Raw genomic sequence first — 14867 nt, 5'->3', positions numbered from 1 at the left:
AAGCTCAACCTAAGAAGACCTTTCATTATTTTCAATTAAATATATGCGTATAGCGTAAGAAGGAAAAAAACAGGCCAAAGTAGCATTACTTGGAAGACATTCACTCATATGCACCCTAAAAAAGCCACTGTAAAGAAAACTGTGGAAGATATGATTTTTCTTTAAGATTAATCAACAACATTTTATGCATACCTAATTTTTTAAGGGAAAAATAGTAATACTACTTTTCTGTTAAACACCTACATTATCTGTGGATTGGCAGGTGCTAGAAAATAAATGTTCTTCATAGGCAATATTTTACTATTTTGTTTTGGTAACATCCCAGACATGAAGACTGGCCACTGACTTTGTAAAAAACAGAAGATCCAGGAGTTCAAAGGATGGAGAAAGGACCAACAGGCGCAGAATTGCTAGAGGATGGGAAGCTGGTGTCAGGTATCACACACTAGCTTTGGCTGATGAGTTTCAGCACTCATAGCTGAAATTCTCAGTACAATCAACAGAGGGAAGTTGGACCTGAGCAGGGCAACACAGAAAGCGGTGAGTGAGGAGGTGGACAAAACTAGTTTGCTAATTGGAAGAAACTAGCCTAGCCCCAGTGCTTATATATATCACCATTTCAAGACTGGATTGCAGTGGAGCTTAAGTCAAATACGTAACCATTTTGACTCAGACACTTCTGCTTTTGTGCGAGCCCTTGAGTTTAAGTGTCTAAGAAACTCTCAGGTTCAAAGTGTGGGCATGTTTCAGCTCCTTCGATGGCTCATCAGCCACCAGAGCAGGGTTTCAGGTTACTGTCATGCACCCAGACACTCAAATCCTCATTCATCTCTAAGGAGCAAAATCAGGTGGTGTGAGTCTTGCCCAGTGTAGTGGAAACACAGGAATGAAGGAGAAGACAAAACAGTGGACGGTTTTTGGAAAATGGTGGCAAAGAGAGCTGCAGACAGAGACTAGGAACCTGCAGCAATTAACACAAGCAGAAAAAGAAAACTGGAAAAAGATAAAACCCTGCTAATTAGTTCAGACTTCTGAATCTGTAAAGTTTTAGACTTGAAGAAACTACCCATTTAAAAATAAATGCCTGAAGCTGTGAACATTTTCACAGGAGGTGACTCTCTACTTTTGCACCTGTCTTTGACAGCTCTATTGTTTTGTCCCAAAATCTGACAAAAAGATCCCAAAACACAGAGAAATTGTATTCTGATGCTATTCCACAGCTTTGTTTTGCAATACATGGATAGTGAACAGTATGCCATCATGGGCATTTACATGGATCAACTGGGACCCTGGAGCATGAAAACGTTCTTCTAGACAGTTCCCTGTAGAAAATTACTGTTTTCTATTGTTTGGGGAAGTTAATTATGAGGTTTTAAAGGTATGACTCAATGCCCCAAATGGAACTAGTCATTTTTTTAATCTTCTATTAACAAAACATCTATTTCTAAGAACCCTCCAAAACCTTGCCTTTTGTAGTCCAGATGCCACAATATAAATTAGTTTAATTACTTTTACCATATTATTTTTCCTACCCTACTATGACTCTTCTCACTTAAGCACTTAAGAACATAGTTACAATGGTTACTCATTAAATCTCCCTAAACTCAAGCAAATAATGAATTAATAGTGCTGAATAATGACCACTGTTCAGCCGTTCCTTCCAAAATTTTCACCCTCCCCCCAGCCCAACAGCTGTCTTTCCATATCCTTATTCATGTACTCTTATCACTCACCCAAGGAAATAAACCTCTCTCAAACTTTTACTTTACAAACTGGTGACATTCACATATTCCTTAAAAAAAAGCCCTATGTAGGTACCAGCAGGAGACCATGCCATGTAACAGACAAAGGGACCAGGGTCTGTTCTACCCTGAGTAGAATTTCCCACGCGGTATGTTATTCAGCAGTTATCCTCTGCCCATCAACTAGCTGGTATCGTGGTATTTGATGCCAGATGCCTCAAAGACAGGCACCACAAAAACACCATTTAAATAGTTATGGGTTATTCTGCCAGCAGGGAAACTGCTCTGGAGCTCCAGGAAACACAGCCAGGCTTATGTTCCCTAGGCAAGGAAGTTTACTCGCTGCAACTGCAGATGCACTATGTACTCCTTGTGCACTTGCAGATCCTTTCATTTGTGTATTATTTAAGCTTAATTTATTCATCAGTTTAGGAGGCTTTTGGCAACCATGTAATTAAGTAACAATGAGGTAACATGGTCTACTACCAGGACAGAAAACATCCCAGTGATCAAGTTCTAAACTGATTTCTTTCTCTGATGTAAACTCACCTCTCTCTGGTATAACGCACGAGTGCCACGTCCCTTCTTATTTGTGTCCTCTTCAGACATTCCCATCTATCCAATTTTTATGCACATGGAATTGTCACCATGACTCCAAGTTATTTGGAGTCGCTTCTCTGTAGCCTCTTCCTGCTATGGTACTCAGCATTTTGAAACACTGGTAACATTTTTATTCCAAATAAGAGTTAACCAGAAAATAAACATAAGGGACTGTTCAGGGGTACAGGCTTAGCCATCTAGTCAGATTTTTCTGTATTTAAACTTTCATCACCCTGTGGAAGAGCCACGTGCTGAAATTCCACTTTTGAGAAGGCCGAAGTTAGAAAAGCACTTGGAAACGGAACTTGGTTTATAGGTCTGTGTAGTATTTTCAGACTGGGAGGGTGGGAGCATAGGGGAGATGCCATCTCTCACTCCATTCACAAAATACAATAGGTTTGAGTCAAACTTGCACAGTTTAATAGGAGGCACCTGTCCAGCCCTGCTATCTACAGCCACATCTTTATACACTCAGTTTCTACTGACATTACACTTGGAGGAGTATTCCCCAAATAAAAACAGAGGGAGGTCCTAAGGATTTAGCCCATAACAAGTCGAAAGAAAACAAACAATCCAGCAAGCATGCCTCTGCCTATGTTTGATAATGTTAAATTTTCCAGTCAAAGTCAACAGATTTGTAGCTTTGCAGGGTTGAGGACATCTCCTGGTGATTCCTGGTTTGGTTTCTGCTACAGGATATTATGCAATATATATAAGGTATAGAATTTATGTCAGCTGGTTTCAGCTCCCACGTAAACACCAGAATCATTCTGAAACATATGGGACACTCACGCTGCACCCATACTGATAGGACTCTGACAGGGGAAATCGTAAGTTGAAAACCAAAACCGATGGCTAACTAGATTTGGCATTTCTACTAAAAATAAGCAATTTCAGGCAGAAAAGAATCTTTTTACAGCAAAACCACTACCTGATAATGAGCATCCCCAGGCACTCCCAGAGGAAGAGGGCAGCTTAGCTTTTAAACACAGGGGAAAGGGGAAAATGACAACTCTTACGTTTTGTGTGATATTTTCCTGAGTATAATTTTTTAATGAAAAAACGTCAAAGCACTTATAAAGCACTTTCCAACTTCAAAACGCCTTATAAAGCTTTTTTTAGAAAAAGTAATCCTTCATAAAAGTCTGTCTTTGTAATAGCACTGTGCAACAAATATTGTGTCCATTCTGCAGGTAGGAAAACGAACACAGCCGTCATCAGCAACCTTCCCAAAACTGCAGTGAAGAGCAATGCCATGACTCACATATTAGGAACACTGTACTTTCTGTAATGAAACTGCTAGATGTCAGTTTCATCCCTTTAAAAGTTTGAAATATTTTCAATCATTTTGATGCAAAAATCCAATCCAGTTATTTAGATGTCTTTCTAAAGGTCATTTGGGATCTCTCTTTCCAAGTTACTGATTGACTAGATCTCTTTGGTGAACATAGTGAATTTGACTTTTGTGTTTCGGTATTGTCAAAGTATGCAAATAAAATATCTTTCTGGGAAGAGATTAAAGTTTCGTATCAGTTGAGCAAGTCTGGGAAAAGTATTTCTACAAGCAGAACAGGAATATACTGTGCTGCCTGCGACATGTCTTGAAATTCAGGTTTTTTATTCCTTGTTCTCAGTCCGACTTAGGCAAAGCACAAGGACATGGCTTCTTCATGTGAGAACTGGGAACAAGGAATTTCTTCAATTCAAAAATACAGTGACAACCTCCACTCTAAAACACAAGACACTTTTGGTAGCTCCTGAACTGATTATTTACAAGCTCCACTTCTGATAATTCAGGTGCGAGTCCTTTTCCCACATCACAACACATAACTACGTTTTCATTTCACTGCACCGCTGAGCTTGGGTCCTGTTTGCCATCCTGGCCCTTCTTTTCACTCCCTCTGCAAGGCCAGTACCAGTTCAGCAACCTTATCTCTTTCCTTCTCCTGCTATTGTCCCACATGCCCCTCTAGGTATACAGCTGCCTCAGTTTGCCATTATTTTAGAGCAAATCCCAGCAAAAAAATCTTTGTGACCAGACTCACAAAATTCAATTCTCTGTAATTTAAGAAGGCAAATCCATTACATTGGTCTCAGCACTGTTTTTTCACCACACACAAGAAGAATAACAAACAGGGGGAATCCAAGAAATTTCTCTTCCGCATTTTCTCTTTTTGGGCTTCTGCACAGACTTCGCCCAACAACAGTACATACTTAGTACTATGTGAGATACAAATGAATTAATGCTCTGGGACAAGGATTAGTTCCGTACGTTGCCAAGGGCATTGCTGATGTAAAATGATAAATTTAATTCCTGCAAAACCAGAAAAAAATAAAAGTTTTTGGAAATATAAAAGGCCTCTTCCTCTGCAGCTGAATCCAGGAGCCACACCAAATCCCAACAATAGATGACAAATAGCATTTTATTACCCTTCCTGATTATTTTTTCCTGCATAATGTGGTATATATAAAAATATTTAAGTCAGTTAAGTGCATATATATACACTTAACATATATATGTATTTTATATATATATGTAGTGGAAGATGGCATGAAGTTTTCTCTTTCCCTCCAGCCACAGCAAATATATGGGACTATGAAATTCCAGTGCCATGTGGAGGACTGAGATTTTTCCTTTTACAGCAACCTTCACTCACAAAGGTATTTGGGAAAGGTGATGCAACAGATCCATACTTCCATCAGTGTCCAACTGCACAGAGGGTGCCAGCAGACCTGCGCACCAACTCTCTTCTCTCTTTAACTGGGGTGCTGCAGGCTTAAGTTTTAGTCTGACCTCCCCAGATAAAACACCTTTCCTTCATTGTGGTCCATAACTGCATGGAAATCACCATACAAGTGACACTTCTCTTCCATCTGCCTATGATTCTGCTACTGTCACTCCTCCTGGATGATCCAGGGATCGCTTCACCATGTTCATCAAAAGCAATACTGATGTTTTTCAGCATAAAAGTTAAACCGTCTACTACCTATAACAAGCACAACAATAAACAAACCCCCAAAGAAATAAACAAACAAACAAAAAACAACAGAAAGGCTCCAAGGGATGAGCTTTGTCTCGGTTTTGCACAATGGATTATTTGTTGTTTGCACTGTGCTAGAAGTCAGGCTCAAGCAGAGGCTGGGGCCGTGATGGGCTGTCTGCAGAAACAGAGCATTAAAAAACCCACCTCTCATTTAAGTAAATGAGTTGTGAATGGAATTAAACTTCTCAAATGAAGAGATACCAATTTTTATCACCATAAAAAGCAGAATAAATATATATGATACTAAAGAAAAATACTAACTGACAAGAATACACATGACAAGAGAAAAGATCATTAGAGTTAATGTGACCAAGATACCACTACATTTCAATATCCTGTGTGGAGAAAACACTTAAGAGCAGAACATAACCCCCTGTCCAACACAGGTGTCATCTGACCTTTTTCCTTTCCCACAAAACAAGACATTTTTGTAAAATTTCCCCAGTTTTATACCAACTTATTTGCAAAAAGTGAAGATTGAAAACACTACCTTTCAGGCTCTACCTCTTGTTTCTTTTTAGCCATGGAAAAAAGAAAGCAGAAAAAAAGAAAACCTGAACAAAACATTAAAACAAAGGCTTTTGTGAAGCTTACTTGCAGTTTTGAGCATGCTCCACACTCAAAGACTGTGTTTCTGTGTGAAGGCTGCTCTGAAAAGGACAGGTCAGGCATGAGTAACTCCAGACACACTTTCCGAAAGACACGGGGTAGCAGCAGTAACGGCCATTTCAGTAGCAAGTTGCTATCCTGTTCCCTCTGTCGGGGACTGAGTGGGCTGCAAGAGTTAACGTCCTTGGAAACCCTGTATTGTGTATTTATTCCTTCAGGTCTGGGTGCAACATCTGGGAAAGCATTTTTGGAGGGAATGGGAGTAGAGAGGTCTTTCTCACCTTCATGCCACTGCATGGCTACACATGGTAGACCACAATCACGCCTGAGACCTTAGATGAACTGCAGTTCTTTGGAGGTAGAATATTAAGTACTAAATGGTTTGCTTAGAGAAAACTTTATTCTGCATAATGAAATTATCATTATTCCCTTGTGCCACACACAGACAAAACACATATGCACCCCATATTTACAAAGTCAAGGGGCACTGTTGCAAATATTTTTCATAACCTAGAGACTGAAAGCAATCACAGATGCAATTAAGACTTGCTTTCCCATCAAAGTGCCTTGGAATAACCATGTGGGCACTCTTCCATATCGGCACAGCATCAGACCTACAATGCAGAGGAATGACTCCCCATGTGTAAGGTGAATTCAGAGCTCGCAAAATGCGCCAAAAATGAAATCATTTAACTTTCCACAGAGCGGCTATTGGAAGAGAACTGGATGTACAAGCTTCTTGTGGTATGGACACCTGCCCATGAGTAGCTGGACTCAGACAACTATCTCACTGCATCCAGAGGTTCCCATTTCTGAACACCACCTTACCAGGCTGTGGTGGCATTGGTGAGCCTGCCTTTATACTCTGGTGAATATTGCACCAGCAGACATCTGCTTTTAAATGTATTTCTGTCCTGAAACGTGAACCCTGTCACATCAATGGGATCAGGCTGAGGCTTCAGCAGCACTGTTTATTAAACAATCTGTTTATCTTCTAAATAGCAACTTTGTGAAGAAAGAGTAGAAAAGCTAGAAGTGAAAACTTCCATGAAATATACTGGTTTCCACATTGGAAAGCTCTACTGTTTATTGAAACTGGCAGTAAATTTTAAACACCAAAAGAAAGTATTTCTTAAAAAATAGAAGCATCACCCAATACAAATAGAACCTCTTATTTTACTTAAAGCAAATTAATTTTTAAATTGGCTTTGTTTATTTAAATTCCCAGTTTCTGGAACAGCATGTGAACCTGCTGTTGCAGCTTTTTTCACCCGACAGATATACATGGAGGAGAGTGAACTCTGGGATAAGGGCCTGGGGAGCACACAGGGCATGAGAAAGAGAAGCTGGGCTTTTGAAGGGCGAGTCTGGAGGGTAGGTGACAAAGAGGTGCTAATTTTAAAGTAGGCCAGAAATCTACACAGTTCAAGTCAAATCCAGAAGGATTATTTTAAAAATGTTGCTTCCTCCCAATATTTGCCTAAAGAAGGGATTACAAACCTGTAAATATCTCTCTGGGACTTATAGCTAGCAAAAGGCATTAAACAGACCTTAAGAAAACAACAGGTAATGAATGGAGTTTTAAAACCTACAGAGCAAAAATAACTTTTTTGGTCCCTTCGTCTTCTTAAGTCCGCTCTGAAATTGCTCAAAGGAAAATGTGAACAAAGACTAATGACAGGGGCCCTTTCATATTAAAATAATATATGGAGCAACAGTGAGTGAGAGGAATGCAATGTTTGAAAAAGCACAGACTAAATAAAACACCCATGTACTCACTAGCCCTCTCTCTTCTAGGGTGGTGTCTCAACTCAGCTATAAAGGAACATCTTGGGCAGGAAATGCTGTCATTTTTTCAGGTACAAAACCGTATTTCTGAGATGTTTACTGTCTCCATGTAACACTGCTGAAGACCCCCTGACACTGACAAATAGGCTTCATTACGTCTGTGGCAAAGGTATTTGCTCTCATCTCTCAGGAATGATATAGGCGTTGATCAAGGACAAAGCACCAAACACTAAAAAATTCATTTGGCCTGGGGGCTGTATTCAGCCTGCCTCTTTAAGTGCCTAACAGAGCAGCCACATCTTCTGCAGCAGCGGCACTGAGAAGAGTGATTTAGACCTGGTGCTGGTTGGGGCTCACGGATGAAAAGCAGCAGTTGCAGCCCAGTATCTGAGCCCTGCAGAAGGTGCTCTGGTTACAGTCCTTGCCGTCCTCCACTCCCCCAAGGCAGGAGCAAAGCCACGGCTATGGCTGTACGATGCCCTACACTCACGGACTGAATCCATTTCCACTTCACACCAACTGGAAAGTCCCAGGCTTTTGCTGCCATTGACCCCAGAAAGCCGCTCTGCCACGTTCCTCCAGAAACTTATAACTAATGACTGAAATAAGGTGGCACAGAAATACAGAATGCTGATTACTCCTACAATAAAAGAAACTCATATGGAGATAAGAGATGGGAAGTAATCTCTTCTGTGTCAGACGTTGTAAAATTATGTCCCACACAGCCTTAAAACAGGCATCTTCTTTCTTTATTGACTTCTTCAGGATGATTCACACAATGTTTTAAACTCCTTAGGCTTCTCCATACAGTAAGAGGGTAGCCACAATGGGCTAGAACTGGATTTAGCTGTGAGCAACTTCAGATGTGAAATCCACGACAAATCAAACTTCCCTTTAAATTATTATGTAGTTGGTTAGATTTGTCAGGCCACAGTCCCCATGCTAGGCACCGCTTTGGGACATATTCACACCACCCAGTATACTCTGCATACTTAGAAAAAAGGGAATAACTTTAAATCTCCTCCACATTTACCATCCATTATACATGTTTCAAGTCTCTCTGTTCTTTACCTGCTCCCCTAACAGACAGCATAATTTCCCTCTTCAATTTACATAATATGCCTCAAATTTACATGCTCTCCCTATTTAAGAGAAGACAGATGATGTCTATGAAAACCAGATCATGATATGCAAAGGTTAGCTTTGGTACCAACAGGCCCGCGATTAAGGTTAAAACAGAATATTGCACCCTAGGATTTGCAGACTAAGAAGCCTGTGGGTGAAAAGTGAAAGTAGCTTTTAGCCATGTGGTCAGTCAGTGGGACAGTTTGTCCATGACAGGGTGCACCACCACATGCGTGCCCTGGGCCATCGCCCACAGCCAGCAGCCACTGCCCTGCCAGTGCCTCTGCTGGTAGCCAGAACCTGCCATCTTTTGATAAACATGCTTTTAATCGTTTAATGCATTAACAAGGCAACTGAAATCCGTAGGAATAATAAAGGGTTTGTGTGTTTTTTGCATGGTCAGTTATCTATCCAAAAGTTTTCACTTTCTAAAGTCTCCTTTGCACTGTTACGGCAACTAGCCCAAAGGGTCCTGGATGTTTCTTCTTGTTTTCTTCTTGTTTCTCTTCTTGTTTTTTTTTTGTTTTTTTTTTCTTGTTTCTCTTCTCTCTCCCTAAAACAGATGTCCTCGCATCTTTCCATATACACTTTATCCACAACTATTATGTTGATTGAGACTATAATGAAATGTATTATGTCACCAGAGACTTTACTGCCTTGCATTTGACCTGATAAATGGCGTGAATGTAAGGCTTTGTCCTGTTGCCTTCACCATATTTAGCTTATGAACCTATTTTCATTATAGTTACAAATGATTGAAAAGTAATGACAAGTCACGTGAAATTTTGCAGAGAAATTGCAAACATTTTTGACTACTTTGCAGCTTTCCACTGACATTTCAGAAACGTCCAGCCAAATAGAGAGGAGGTCAAGATGTATGTCCTCAATTTTATGGCATGAAAATATCTGCCTTTTTGTCAAAATAATGAAATTATTTAATGCATTTTACAGTTTTTCACAGATCCATGATTTCCAGTCTCACTAACTTCACAGACCAGTTATTAAAGTCTGGTTTTTATAACCCATGTCAGCCTCACAAGAGAAGGCATGATTTTACTCGTTGATTTACATAAAACATATCAGATTTTCATCATCTCTTTTCAGAGGGAACAGTCTATAGATCTTTCACTAACCAGGGCTAGTAGAAAAGGAAACAGAAATCCATTAAGATAAATTTAAATATTTTTAGAAAGAAATTTTGATGGGGGAAAAAACCCACAGTGGAAGGGACTAGTATTATACTTAGTCTGCAATGCTCAGTTGTCCTACTGGAAGTGTCAATGGCAGCTTTAGTACTGCCTGAAAGGCCTGAAATAGCCATTACATATCATAAAATAATGCTATGGTTATTTCCCTCTCCATCTTCAAAGTAAAAACAGCAAACTGAAGGCGGCAAGTCCCACCAGGGCTGCACGGGCGCAGACCTCATGGGGAACAGCAGTTACACCTCTCCCCATTCCTGGGGCTGACAGCAGCACCTATGCTGGGTGCAATGCAGATGCATGCAGACCGGGAATGAAACCCAGGGCTGCTGGTTTTCCCATTTTTAAAGATTACTCACTTGTAGAGTCACACATTAGTAATTTTCTTTAAGTTCACTGAAGCAGAAACTAACTCAACACAACTCCGGTGAGCCAATTTCTCACAGTTTCTCCTTGCGGAAAGAGTTGATAAACCTGAGCTGCGAGATTGCCTGTGAGCCCCGAAGGCTCTCCATCACACCCGATACCTCCTGATAGCTTTATTTGACGATCTGGCAAAACAACAACAAGAAGCTGATACTAGAAAGAGAAATTTAATACCAGTGCTTGTGATTTATGAAATGCTCTATTACAGGTTTCACTTGCAGTTTTTCTAGTTGGAGAGATGATATGTAATTCAAGCTCGCCCCCCAGTGGACTCCAGGCCCACACCAGTACACTAAGCTTTGACGACGCTGGTGAGTATTGGGGAGCTAGACAACAGGATACTTAAAAAACTAGGAGTTACTCAAAGAGAATTAAATGCAACTGTTACAATCTATAAAGTTTTGTTTCCATTTTTACTTAAGACTAAAAGAAGTATACTTTCCAATCAACAAAGTTGCTCATTCTGTCAAAATACTGCATTGTTTTTCCTCCTGTATCCAAAGCACTGTGAATGTTTTCATGGCTATGTATATATAGTAAATGCAAAAAAAAAAAAAAAGTTCCCAAACACATTCTGCTTAGGTAAACAATTGTCAGCAAGATCAGCCTGCCTTAAAAAAAAAAAAAAAAGGTCCAGATTATGCAATGCTGAGTTTCTGTGAGCTTTTCTCAGAAAGTTTCCTATTGAAACTTGCTCACCCTTGCGTGCATAGCTGTCATACTTCATTTATACTTACCCAAAACTGCACTAATTACTCTGGGTCATACGTGAATAATTAACTTCTTTCGCCTGAAGCAAAAGCAAAGGCCAAGATAAAAAATGTAAAATGAGATTAATACATGGAATATGCTCATGGGCAATGCTACATCTAAGTCTGAATATACCAACTTTTTACCAAGACCTGAGAAGTGTTCTGTAAAACACGTTTAATTTTAACAGCAGGATACAGATTTTCTCACAGGATCCACTGGCTAAATTCAGCGCTCACCTTCTCTCTAGACTACACTTTACTTCTTACATTGCAGCATGCATGAAGACTTGACAATATAAAGCAGTTAACAGCTGACCATTTAATGAAGGTTTTTGATTTGATGCTATTTTTCTTTTCTCCCTGAAGGAAGAAACCAACATCCAACATGACTGCAAAATATTTCAGGCAGCTGCCTTTTGGGGTGGGGATCCATTTCAGCCAGCTAACAACCTGGTAGGTATCCAGGCTTCCTCTGAACTCAGCAGTGAAACAGAAGCACCTTCACAAGCCAATCCCTGGGTCTACCTGAACAAGGAATAATGTGCCCCAGAGGTGCCAATCCCTCTTCTCTGACTACCCAGAGATCCCAGACAGATAGCATAGCCTAGACACCCAGCTGCCACGGAACCAAGGCTGGGGAGATGGATCCTATGATTACAGCAGGTACAGAAACTCCCTTCATGCTGCTGAAGAGTTACAGCTGCAAAAGCTGTAATTATCAACACCATTTCAAGCTTTCAGTACTTAGTTTTGAGCACCTTAAGCGCACAGCCTGAGATTCAGCAGTGCAGACTATCTGACACTGATGTGGGTGTGTTACGCACAAGTGCTGGTCTGCCATGAGATCACTGATGAATTACAGACTCATGACAAACGTGAGTCTCAGTGTTTTAAAACATCATGGCAGAGAATAGCCTTCTGTATTTCTGGACGAACTTGGGTGTGACATTTCTGAGGTTCACATCTGGTTTTGTAACTCAGCTCTTTACACGATGCTTGCTTATACTCCAGGGCTGGTCGACAGTCTTGCAGGCTAGAAAAGAGTGACCTTGCTGTGGTATAAGCACATAAGTGGTACTTTTGGTTCAAACCAAACAGTCTATTGTTTTCATGCCTCTGCTGGGCTCTCTGCCTTCTAATCTGCTACAGCCATATAATGCTCAAAGGGTGAATACGGGCAAGAATAGGCAAACAACTTAGAAATCAGGGCAGGGAGAAAGAAAGGGACAGAGTAGGGTTAGTTTGGGATAAAAAAAGTAAAACAAGAATGACAGAGAACAAGGTGAAAGGGTAAGGGTATATAAAATATATCGGAAGGGTAGGGATGAAAGGCCACATTGAAAATGGGGAATAATAGGGAAGAGGAAAAAAGAATTAAGACAAGACATGGTAAATCAAGGGAGAGGAGAAGGCACAAGCATTAATGGGAAGATATGAAGAAACAAGAATAATTGGCCTAGAGGGAAATGTAATGGAATTTCCAAATCACCAGAACATTTCTGCTGTTTAAGGAAGGGACTCTTACCTTACAGAAATTGGTTTAGTAGGGGGTATTAGGATGGAGCCTTGTTCAGTATTCCTCTCAACAAAAGTCCTACCAACCAAAAGACATATTTGAAAGCGTGATGGACACGTGGCCTCATTTGAAATGGAGAAGCCATCACTTAATTTTTTAAAATAATATCTCATACTCTTTAGAATACATCACACCACAGAAAGTGCCAGCAGATTCTCAGCAAAGAACACTGTGCTACATGCTGGATAAACACCATCTTTTCTCCAAGGAGTTACAAGAACACTGAAGTACATTAAGAGCAGAGAGATCAATAAATTTAATTTAAGCAAATCAGCAGCAGAGTAAGGAACAGCATTGAAACTCAGAGCGTTCTGTCCACTGCTTTTCTAGCCATCCAAGCAATCCCCTTTTGAATTGTTCCTGATGACTTCAAATTCTCCTGAGTTTATCCACAATAAAATTACAACAATTACACATCTTTGCTTCAGCTACCCTTACATGCCTGTCATGTAGACTAGTAACAACCCATAAAGTTAGTAAGGACACCAGGTATTGATTAAGTGTTACTCTCACTGAATGGGACCCCACTCATCTAGGCACCTCTCTTGGACCTCTATTGTAGGGACCTAGTGCAACTTATTCTCATAAAGTGACTGACTTCCCTCTACAGTACATGGTAGGTGCCTCTGAAAGCCTCCAGAAAGAAATACTGAAGTCTTGAGTTTACACTTGAATTGAACTGAAGGCATTCAGTGGCACCTAGCATTCAAAGGCTATATCTGTAAAAGCAAGTAGTAGCTCAACAGGAGCAGGTCTGTAGAGTGAAAAAAATGGTGCTGAAGATCCATGTTCACACTATAGGCTCTTCTTGAGGGTTTTCTTTGGACTAGCTCTAGCTGGTCCCAAGCAATGACCACCCATTGTTGAAGCACAGTAGGTGTGTCCCTGGAGGCCACTTTTCTGTTTAGTTTCATCTGACAGGAGTCTGGCTTGTGCTGACACCATTCTTGTGCTGTGAAGTGGGGATGACACGAAGTTCAATTCAAAAGCACATTTCTGATTTGCACCAGAATGCCAATGCTGATCCCCTCTCAGACACCTCTGTTATTTAGGTACAGGCCTTTGGCTCTCAATGTAGGATGACGAGTTCAATATGTACTAAATTAGGCAGAAAAGTACCTGCTTGTCTTAACTGTGGTACTCAGGACCAGCAAAGTCTTACCTGTGTGCGTCCTCCGGTGAGCCTTCAGGTGAGAACTTTTCGTGTATACTTTGTTGCATCCCTCGAAGTCACACCGATGGATGCGCCGCTTCCTGGAGTCTGGAGACTCAGACCTTCTCTGACGCCTTGTGCTCTCAATACTGAATGGTGAAATTGAACTAAAAAACAGAACAGAAGCAAAAAAATGAAGCAAGAACATGGTGTATATCCTGGGCCCCAAAAGATCAGCTGTAACATATCACTGTGCCAGAAGCGACCTTAACAATTAATTAAATATTTCCTTTTCTACAATGTAGTGCACAGCACATATTCAAAACAATTTGTGCTTGAACTAGAGCATATTTTGCAGTATGAAATAATTCAAGTCTCGATTTAGAAGTGCTTATTGCCAGAGAAAACAACATGATCCTTGAAATACTGCTCCAATAATGAAGCAGCCTGACTTTATCTGAGCTTTATTTGTTTTACACATGTCCAGATCCAAGCTCACCAAATCCTGCTTTCTAAACAACTTTATACATAGCCTCCACAATTTCTCTTTCACAAGTTTAAATAGATAAAAATCCTGAAACCTTTTATGAAAAAGTGTTTCCAGTACCCAGATCTGGACTATGGATCCTTGAATTTGGCCAAACACCTGTTGTTTGCTTGCATACAGACCCGTATCACCCTGCTGCAGTTGGTTTTTCCATTTCTTTATTTAACAATTCTCAGTCTATCACCTGCAAGTCAATGAATTTTATTTCCTGTCAGACCACTGATAAATAAAAAGTTTATTAGCACAGTCAGCGAACAATCCCCACACAAACATGAATGCTCATCGAAGATACTCCATTTACAG

General features: G+C 40.4%; 1 protein-coding gene across 8 annotated transcripts in view; it reads right to left on the bottom strand.

Annotated features, from left to right (window-relative positions):
- The window catches only part of KLF12 (KLF transcription factor 12), a 248268-nt gene that overhangs the window by 11746 nt on the left and 221655 nt on the right, over positions 1-14867 (bottom strand). For all 8 annotated transcript variants that reach the window (XM_074859505.1, XM_074859510.1, XM_074859511.1 and 5 more), the window contains one exon: positions 14027-14184. In XM_074859505.1, the coding sequence (XP_074715606.1) occupies positions 14027-14184 (158 nt within the window). The remainder of the gene's footprint in view (positions 1-14026; positions 14185-14867) is intronic.

Source organism: Strix uralensis, chromosome 2 (genome assembly GCF_047716275.1).
Source record: "Strix uralensis isolate ZFMK-TIS-50842 chromosome 2, bStrUra1, whole genome shotgun sequence".
NCBI lineage: Eukaryota > Metazoa > Chordata > Aves > Strigiformes > Strigidae > Strix > Strix uralensis.
The sequence above is the reverse complement of the archived record's forward strand: the minus strand, read 5'-3'. Positions and strand labels throughout refer to the sequence as shown.